This window comes from Phacochoerus africanus, chromosome 8, assembly GCF_016906955.1.
Source record: "Phacochoerus africanus isolate WHEZ1 chromosome 8, ROS_Pafr_v1, whole genome shotgun sequence".
Lineage (NCBI taxonomy): Eukaryota > Metazoa > Chordata > Mammalia > Artiodactyla > Suidae > Phacochoerus > Phacochoerus africanus.
The window spans coordinates 28,368,107-28,377,178 of NC_062551.1; the positions used below are offsets into that span (position 1 = coordinate 28,368,107).

Below are 9,072 nucleotides of genomic sequence, written 5' to 3' on the forward strand. Positions count from 1 at the left end.
GGCCAGTGATGAGCCAGGCTCTAGTTTGGGGCGGTATATGGGGCCTTTCAGGTTGTAAAACAGTCCCCAGTGACTAGAGGGCAAGAGCAAGGCATCGGAGTGGTAGGGGGAGCCTCCGTGATAGGGAGAGTAAGGATGGGGCCTTGGCCTTGAGCCCGCAATGCTTGCCAGGGCTGGGGTTCTGAAGGGGTAGAGATGCCTAAGGTGATGGGTGAAGGGCACCCCCTAGGCCAGGCACTGCAGCCATAGGCATGAGTGGCCCCTGCAGGGACCTTAGCCACAGAGCCCTGCTAGCTGCTTGCTCCTTCTACCCAAGAACAACACAGCCATCTGCTTAGGTGTTGGTGTTTTCTGGGTTTATTCCTCCTCGTTCCTTATTCCAAGTAAGCCTAGGCCTACTTCACTCCACATCCATGGCCTGCACAGTTTCTTCCACCAGCTCCAGGGTCAGCGGCATCACTGTCTGGGACAGGACAGCTGTGGTCCCAGGGGCAAAGCGATACTGGCTGGATCTGGGAAGAAGGAATGACCTCTCAAAATGGGCCCATCACGTGGCCAATCCTCTCTTTGCAGCCCATCTCCCTTGCTGCCACCCTATCCTCTCCTTTGTTCCCCCATCTCCCATGCTCTTACCTTTCTGTGGGCTTTGTGGGAGAGCTCAGTGTTCGCAGCAGCTTGGCACCAGTCCCCATGATCACACATGCATCCACATTGCCCCCAGAGCCCAGGTCACTTAGGATCCCTGCAGTAATGGCTTCCACCAGCAGCCCCTGTGCTCCCTCCAGCTGTAACAATGCATGTGTGAAGCCCTGATGGACACTGTGGTATCACCCTTAGGCTATAGCCTGGAGATTGCTAATCTCTTCCCTGCCTACACCACAGCCACAGCAACAGCAACGCCAAATCTGAGCCACATCTGCAATTTACACCGCAGCTCGGGGCAACACCAGATTCTTTACCCACTGAGCAAGGCCAGGGATCGAACCCACATCTTCATGGATCCTAGTCAGGTTCGTTACCACTGAGCCATGACGGGAACTCAGAGACTGCTATTTACCATCTGTTCTCACCTTATACTCCCATCTCCACCTCAAGCTCCTCTCCCCAGGTGTCAGTTTCCCTCTCTCCAGAGACCAGGTGTTCCCAATGCCCCATCTTCACAAACTTCTCTGAGTCACACCTGTGGCTCTGGTTCCAGGGGCCTATTCACTCACCCAGTGTAGTCTTGGCCCCCAATCCCAGGCTCATTTCTTTTTCTTTCTGGGCCTTAGGCACCTATGAAGTGACATATGCCTCTCTTTCCATCCACCTCAAAACAAGACCCAGACTCCAGACCCCACCTGTTGTTCTCTCCTCCCTTAGCTCTAAATGGTCCTGAGTTTTGACCTCTCCATGCAGTCCAAGCTTTGGCATTGACAGTGGTCTGTTGGAATTGCACTTCTCCACCCTCGCTCCACTGGCTTCTCCTCCTATACTCAGTCATCACCTCTGAAAAGCTTTTCCTGACCTCCGGATTAGGCCAGGGTACCTCTGTGTTTCCCCAGCTCCCAAGTGCACTTCCCACCAATGCAATGCCATGTCACTCACAGTCATGTTGGGCTCGAACCGGTCTTCTAGCACTGCCAGGGCTGCATCTTGGCCGGAGCCTGTAGACAGGAGGGGTATCTGAGGTCAGCCGCGGCCGCACGGTCGCGGGAGAAACGGGAGGCCAGGATAGTATACGTGGGATTCGTGGGGAAGGGATGGAAGAGCTCACCTAGGGCCGTGAAGGGCAGACGGCTGTAGGACCCATGGGGGTGCACGCTGTAGAGCTGGGGCCCTGTGAAGTCTATGCCGCCCACGATCAGCGACGCGCCCACGTGGCCCTGGTACCTTTTCCGCAAGTGGGCGCTGTCAGCCAAACAAACCAGGACCCAGGTCCCTCCCCTCTATGGTCCTGCACCCGAGCCCCGCCCCTTCCCGTGGTCTGGAGCCCCATGACTGACATTGCTGCTTCCGGTTGCCTTCTTAACTCCTCTTAGGCTGACCTCTTCCGGTCTCCCGGCACCTCGCAGCCCTGTCCTTCCTCTTGTCCCACCTCCTATCAGCCCCACCTTCCCTGCAACTGCCCCTCCCCAGGGTCGTCTTAGCCCAGCTCCAGCACCGGAAGAGCTTCTGGCGTAACATGCGAGTGACAGTGGCCACGCGCGGCTCGCGGCCGGTGGATAGTGCGTGTAGCTCTATGTTGGATGCCGCCATCCGCGTGGTCATCTCGGCGTCCGCGGCTACTCCAGCCCCACAGCAGCTGAGGGTGAAGGGAGGGTCCATGTGGTCGGGGCTAAGGTGTTCGGAGACCAGGGACGGGGAACTAAGGGGCAGTTCTTGAGAGGAATGCTCACTAGATTTTGGGGGCGATGAAGTGGATCTTTTCGCAGCTCTTGTCCGCCACGACCGAGTCGTTAGTGGCCCGCGTATCCGCGCCCAGGATTACCCCGTCCTGGAGAAGAGGGGAGAAGCCGTTAGGTCATTGCCCACTTCATTCCCGGCCGCCCCTCCAAGCCCCACAGTCACAACTTCTTGCTCACCTGGAATACAAGACCTGCAATGGTGGTCCCCGTCTTGAGTGCGTGAGGGACCCGGAACCCAGGGAGGGCGTGTTCCAAGGATGCATTTCTGGAACGGAGGGAAAAGTCTCAGGTTTCATTTCTTATGGGATCCTCCTCCCCCAATCACATTCTCCAACTTCGTCCACGTTTCTCTCACTTCCCCATGTAAGCCTCGGAACCCAAGTCGTCCTCTTACTTTTAAAGATCCTGGTTCTCCCACTCCCGGAGACCCTCACTGAGGACCTAGGCAGCTGGGGACCAATCATCGCCCCACTCACCTCTGGCAGTTCTCAAAGGAAAAGCCCCCTTGGGGCTCTAGCGCTATCTTCTGCATGTCCAGGTGGGCAGGGCAGTCCAGGGGTTTGGCGGTCAGAGGAGTAGGACCAGCACCAAGCAAGGAAGGCCACAGCCTTGTCCTTTGTCCTTGTCCTGCAGGACTGAGCTTAACTGCTTTCGCTTTCACATTTCCTCACAGCATGATGGCTCCTTTCTGCATCCTCTTTCACTTTCACCTTCACCTCTGGTCCTATGCAGCTTGGCAAGGGTGAGATGTCCCTTGCCTGGTTCTCCATGTTGTTCCCAGGCCTCTGTCTGATAGAGCAACAAATACCTCCCTTCTGGCCATTGTCCCACCTGAGCCCTGAGCTCTGCCTACCTGACCCCAACTCTAATTGCAAGTCCCAATGCCCCAAGGCTGTCACACTGACCAAGTCTCTGATCTCATTGTTACTGGCCTGCCAACAGCATCAGCTGCCTATTGTCTTTTATTACTCCCAACTCCTGCCTATTTTGCTGCCTTAGCCTTTTCCATCAAACCTCAGACTCCAAGGCTCAATCCTTGGCCAAGGCAATGCCGATCCTTCCATCATCCCTGTCTCAGGTGCTGTTTTCCCTCTCTCAGGAACGGTGCCATGGCTGTTCATCTGGTGGTCCATACACATTCTGGGCTCTACCCATGGCCAAGCCTTTTTTCACTTCCCAAATGACCCTTGATCTATCTCCTAATTACTGCTTATCTCAACTAGCAGTATCTCTCCCCTAGATTCTACACTGGCCTCCCTGGTTTCCCCACACTTCCTGCCCCTCATCTTCCAGCACAGGCTACACTCTACCCTGCAGAGACGGGGCTTTTTACTAGATTGGAAATCTGGTCATACTCTTTCCTATTTATTTATTTATTTATTTATTTATTTATTTTTGTCCTTTTTAAAATTTATTTTTTTATTAAATGACTTTATCACATCTGTAGTTGTATAATGATCATAACAATCTGATTTCACAGGATTTCCATCCCACAGCCCAAGTACATCCCCCCATCCCCCAAACTGTCTCCTCTGGAGACCATAAGTTTTTCAATGTCTGTGAGTCAGTATCTTTTCTGCAAAGTTCAGTCTGTCCTTTTTTTCAGATTCCACATGTCAGTGAAAGCATTTGATGTTGGTATCTCATTGTATGGCTGACTTCACTTAGCATGATAATTTCTAGGTCCATCCATGTTGCTAAAAATGCTGGTTTTTCGTTCTTTTTAATGGCTGAGTAATATTCCATTGTGTATATGTACCACATCTTCTTAATCCACTCCTCTGTTGATGGACATTTAGGTTGTTTCCATGTTTTGGCTATTGAAAATAGTGCTGCAATGAACATCGGAGTACATGTGTCTTTGTGAGTCATGGTTTTTAGGCTGTGCCCACGGCGTATGGAGGTTCCCAGGCCAGGGGTCTAATCGGAGCTGTAGCTGCCAGCCTACACCAGAGCCACAGCAACGCGGGATCTGAGCCGCCTCTGTGACCTACACCACAGCTCACAGCAACGCTGGATCCTTAACCCACCGAGCGAGCCTAGGGATAGAACCCACAACCTCATGGTTCCTAGTTGGATTCGTTTCTGCTGCACCACAGGGGGAACTCATCTTTTTCCTATTTAAACTGTACCAGCTGCATGCTGCTCTTAGGCTCCATAAAAATTAAATCTTCAGGGTGTTCCTATTGTGGCTCAGCAGGTTAAGAACCCGATATATTGTATGTGAGGATGCAGGTTTCATCCCTGACCTCACTCAGCAAGTTAAGGATCCAATGTTGCCACCATCTGCAGTGTAGGTCGCAGATGCATCTCAGATCTAGCGTTGCGGTGGCTATGGCTGTGGCATAGGCCGACAGCTGCAGCTCCGATTCTACCCCTAGCCCTGGAACTTATATGCCACATGTGTGGCCCTAAAAGTGAAAAAATAAATTAAAACTTCAGTAATGAAATGACATATTTAGTGGCTGTTACTCTCACAGATTCTCAACTCCTGTGCTTCTGTCACCCCCTAGCTCTCACAAGTCCCTGTTTAGAGGTGGGTCTTGCCTGTTCTTTTGGGAGCTAGGAGAGACAGCTTACATTTTCCCTATCCTGCCCTCTTGGCTCCATGTACCTTTATTCCACAGCTGTGTGTGCAGCTCCCTCCAGTTCCCAGAGCAGTGGCGAGCATGAAGCAGGCTGCCTAAAGAGAAGAATGGCAAGCTGTATATCTCAAGGTGCCCAATTCAGGAGTTCCCGTTGTGGCTTAGCGGTAACGAACCCGGCTGGGATCCATGAAGACACAGGTTCAGTCCCTGGTCTTGCACAGTGGGTTAAGGATCCAGCACTGCCACAAGCTATGGTGTAGGTCATAGATGCGGCTCGGACCGGGCATTGCTGTGGTGTAGGCAGGCAGCTACAGCTCGGATTCAACCCCTTGCCTGGGAACCTCCATGTTCTGCAGGTGTGGCCCTAAAAGAACAAAACAAAACAAACAAGCAACTGGAGTTCCCATCAGCGGAAACAAATCTGACTAGTGTCCATGAGGACGCAGGTTCGATCCCTGGCCTCGTTCAGTGGGTTAAGGATCTGGCATTGCCAGGAGCTATGGTGCAGGTTGCAGACATGGTTTGGATCCTGTGTTGCTGTGGCTGTAGCTACAGCTCCACTTTGACCCCTACCCTGGGAACCTCCATATGCCATGAGTATGGCCATAAAAGGCCAAAAAAAAAAAAAAACCAAGGTGCCCAATTCAACCCGTTTTTAGCAAAGCTCACCAGGCCTACAGCTGCTGATGAATGAATCCCAATGTGTGGATCCTAGCGCCTTTTCCTCAACCCACAACACACATGCCAGGACTTAGAGCAGCAAAGAAGTCTTTATTCAGGGGGAAGGGTCCCTGTGCTGGTGCTTGGGGGTACTGGGGTGCTATTTCTGTAGGTGCCCAGCAGGATGGCATTGATGTGCTCCAGTGTCTGGTTACTGAAAACCATATTGAGGTGCTGTGTCCCAGGCAGAGGTAGCAGGTGCACAGGCTGCTGTTGGCGGCCCTGCCAGCGGGCACAGAGTTCGGTGCTGCGCGTAGCCACAGTGTCATCACCGTCCTCATAGAGCACATCCACGGGGTCCGTGTAGGGGAAGCCGTGGTCAAAGATGTAAGTGCGGGGTGTGGGCAGGCCCACACCATACAGACAGTATACTTCCACACCAGGCGCTGGGAGGCCTGCCAGCAGGTCACGTGACTGTAGCCACATGTACCAGCCTTCCTCAAAGTGCAGGTCTGCAAAGAAGCGCTGGAAGTCATGGCTTGTGTAGTTGAAGCTGGGGGTGGAAATGAACACATGGTCCTCGGGCCACACGTGGCTGGAGGGAAACATCCAGGGGGAGGTTGTTGTCATGCGCTGCTCCTCTTTCAGTTTGATGCTGGACATGATCGGGATGCCCTGGTTGTCACCTGTGGACACAGAGCAAGGTGGGGGAGGGAGCCAGGCCCAGCTACACAACTCACCCAGCCCAAGCTCAGCTGGATGCTCAGTCTTGTCCTTGTCCAATCCAAACAAGGATTGCAAGTGATAGAGTAGAAATGGCTGGCATTTAGGAGATGTTGTGTGTATGCTTGTTAAGTGGGCGGCTCTGATGGGGCCTCTGTGAGGCAGAGCTGTGGGGCCTCGATAGGAGGACAGAGAATGGTTTCCTGAGGGTGTGTGTGTCTGTGTGGTGGACAGTGCTGGCGGTTTTCTCAGGCGAGTTGTCTATTGGCCCCTGTGGCCTGTGCTGTACAGGGCTCAGGGATATATGGTGGGAAGAATGAAATGAGACCAATCTTTGTTTGACACTCACTAATGTAGTCTGGGGAGTGTTTCCTTCATCAGACCTTAAGCTCCTAGGGGTAAGGCCAGGTATGGCCATGCTCAGTATACAGCGAGTGCTCCATAGGTGGTAGTTGTGACTCCTCAAACAGGAGGAGGGACTCCAAGGGCAGCTGAAAGCTGGGTGGGCAGGACCTGGGGCCACAAGGAACAGACCTCTCAGCCTTAGCTATGAGTCAGATTGCTGGGGTACACTTCCTCTCTGTTTACTTCTCCTTTGTCATTGCTGAGACAGACTGTTAGCCACTCTAATGATCCAGGCCAGCTCACTGCTCTTAAAGGGCCAATGAAAGGGACTGTGCCTTAGAGGTGGTAGACCCAAGACCCCCAGCCTGGCATTGTGAGAACAAACGAAAGTGAGGGCAGGCCTACGGTCAGCTTCATTCCACTTCCCATCTCCCCACAGGGCACAAGTGATCAGAGGCCCGCTCACCTGAGGCCAAGACTAGCATGGGCTTGATGGAGCCACCCCAGGGAGCTCCAAGAGAGATGAAACCATCAATGAAGCGGTCCTTCCAGGCCTGGGGTTGGCGTAGTAAGAAATAGAGCAAGTGTAGGCAGCCAAGGCTGTGCCCAATGAGGAAGACCGGCTTTCCATAAGTAGCGTGCATTTCTTCCACCAGCCCAGCAAGCTTCAGGTAGTATTCTTCCTGCTGGCCTGCAGCAGGGTGGACAGGTCAGAGCAGCTGGGTTAGGGGCTACCTCCCCTGCCCCAAGCCCCCCATACACAGAGATACTCACTAGGCTCCAGCCGCCAGTCGTAGGGGGCAGCCCGCACGGTCTCATCCCGTACATACCCATTATTGACCAGGTTTTGTACCAGTGTGTGCATATAACCTGGGGTGGGGAGGCAGTGGCACGGGGGGCTCTGGCCATGGTTCCAGCAAGCCCACCACAGCCTAGAGCCCCACCCTTCCCCCCAGTACACACACCTGCCAACTTGCTGTTGTCCAGGTACTCGACAGAGTAGGTCTTGCCAAATCCGGGGACACGGATCTCTACACCGGGTGCGTTGGACACGCGCCCAGAGGTGCGGTTGTAGACAACCCTGGGGGCAGTGGGACATTCAGCAGACCAGCAGCCATGGGGCAGGGTAGGGGGCTAGGCCGGGGGGATGGCACGAACCTGGTGTTATCAATCCAGCAGTCTACCCCAAGGGGTAGGAACATATTGAGATCCAGCCAAATGGTGAAAAAGTCCTCTGTCTTGCGGTAGCACATCCAGTTCACCACATCTGGTTTATCCAGCTTGGCTTCCAGCTGATTCCCCAGGCAGCCAGGTACTGCGGGCACTAGCCTTCACTCTGGATTCCTCTGATTTCCCCGCGGTAGACCCCACCCGAGACTCACCTCCCGGACACTGCAGTCACCAGCCCCACCACTTCATCTCCCACACCCTCACCTCTAGGGACTAAAGACAGGATACACTCTTTCGATCACATCTCCCATCCCACCCCCAAAGCCCAGGCTCCCCTCAGGCAGGGAAGGTGCAGAGGCCAAGGCCACTGACCCCTGCCCCCACAAAGCAAACATCTAGCGTGGCTTTCCATTACTGCCAAAGTCCAAGGGGAGAACAAATAGTATGAGGGAGTGGGGACTGGGCCTAGGAGGAGGGGGCAGGACCTGACAAGCCTCTCCTGCTCTCCTGGGCTGGGCATCTTGCCTTTGCTGGGGGGGCTGAGGAAGGAGTGGTGGGGCTTGGCCCAGGGTCCGGCGGCTGCAGCTGACCACAGCCTGTCATGCCCTGGCCAAGCCCTCAGGCACACCCACCCTCCACTCCACCCAGAGACAACTCACAGATACAGGAACAGTGTGGCACAGGAAGGGGTTGATTTCTCTGCAGGTCAAGCCTTTGGCCCCTCCAAACACTGCGGCAGGGATCAGGGCTAATGCGGGGGGCAGAGGGCCTTGGCAGGCTCTGCTACCAGGAGCTGGGGTCCAGGTTCCCCAAGGTCCAGCCTGGTGTACCGGGGGCCTGGTGGGGGCTTACCGAGGATGACGGGCCGTGTGTGGTTACTGAGCTCAGCCTTGGGCGTGGTGTGCGGGGGGAAGAGCACATTGAGGAGCCAGAAGGGGGCGGCAGGGGGGAGCAGCAGCCCCAGCAGCAGCAGGACCCACTGCCGTGGGGAGCCGGGCAGGCCCATTCCGGCCCCAGTGCCTAGTGCCCAGTGAAGCCGTCCTGAGCTGGCCTTATCTGGAATGGGGGTGGGAGGGGCCCCAGGACCAGTGGGAGGGACAGCCTGGCCAATGGGGGTGGCCAGAGATTGCCGGAAAGGGGCACAGCCTCAGGGAGCCAGCTCTGGGCCTGGGTTCAGTTCCGCCTTCTTCCCTTGGTGC

General features: G+C 54.8%; 2 protein-coding genes across 4 annotated transcripts; both read right to left on the reverse strand.

Annotated features, from left to right (window-relative positions):
• Positions 1–339: 339 nt before the first annotated feature.
• Positions 340–3,072, reverse strand: PSMB10 (proteasome 20S subunit beta 10). 3 transcript variants are annotated; one of them, XM_047792136.1, is made up of 8 exons: positions 2,864–3,072; positions 2,565–2,652; positions 2,379–2,476; positions 2,144–2,284; positions 1,757–1,872; positions 1,588–1,646; positions 634–785; positions 340–512 (listed from the first exon to the last, which is right to left on the reverse strand). In XM_047792136.1, the coding sequence occupies exons 1-8, from the start codon at positions 2,917–2,919 to the stop codon at positions 401–403; spliced, it is 822 nt and encodes a 273-aa protein (XP_047648092.1). In that variant the 5' UTR covers positions 2,920–3,072; the 3' UTR covers positions 340–400. The 3 variants fall into 3 exon arrangements, with proteins under 3 accessions (XP_047648092.1, XP_047648091.1, XP_047648093.1); XM_047792135.1 differs by having other exon boundaries at positions 1,757–1,890; positions 2,864–3,062; XM_047792137.1 differs by lacking the exon at positions 634–785 and having other exon boundaries at positions 1,757–1,890; positions 2,864–3,068.
• Positions 3,073–5,726: 2,654 nt separating this feature from the next.
• Positions 5,727–8,955, reverse strand: LCAT (lecithin-cholesterol acyltransferase). The gene is made up of 6 exons (XM_047788708.1): positions 8,726–8,955; positions 7,862–8,018; positions 7,669–7,784; positions 7,478–7,573; positions 7,170–7,394; positions 5,727–6,321 (listed from the first exon to the last, which is right to left on the reverse strand). The coding sequence occupies exons 1-6, from the start codon at positions 8,877–8,879 to the stop codon at positions 5,747–5,749; spliced, it is 1,323 nt and encodes a 440-aa protein (XP_047644664.1). The 5' UTR covers positions 8,880–8,955; the 3' UTR covers positions 5,727–5,746.
• Positions 8,956–9,072: the final 117 nt, after the last annotated feature.

Bases quoted from the DNA above. Each gene is read 5' to 3' on its own strand.
- PSMB10 (XM_047792135.1), bottom strand. From the start codon at position 2,919: ATGCAGAAGATAGCGCTAGAGCCCCAAGGGGGCTTTTCCTTTGAGAAC. The intron at 2,653-2,863 runs GTGAGTGGGGCG...CCTCCGTTCCAG, and splicing joins TCCTTTGAGAACTGCCAGAG to AAATGCATCCTTGGAACACG. The intron at 786-1,587 runs GTGAGTGACATG...GCATTGTTACAG, and splicing joins GGTTCGAGCCCAACATGACT to CTGGAGGGAGCACAGGGGCT.
- LCAT (XM_047788708.1), bottom strand. From the start codon at position 8,879: ATGGGCCTGCCCGGCTCCCCACGGCAGTGGGTCCTGCTGCTGCTGGGG. The intron at 7,785-7,861 runs GTTCGTGCCATC...CACTGCCCCCAG, and splicing joins TGCTGGATTGATAACACCAG to GGTTGTCTACAACCGCACCT. The intron at 7,574-7,668 runs GTGTGTGTACTG...TCCCCACCCCAG, and splicing joins GGACAACAGCAAGTTGGCAG to GTTATATGCACACACTGGTA.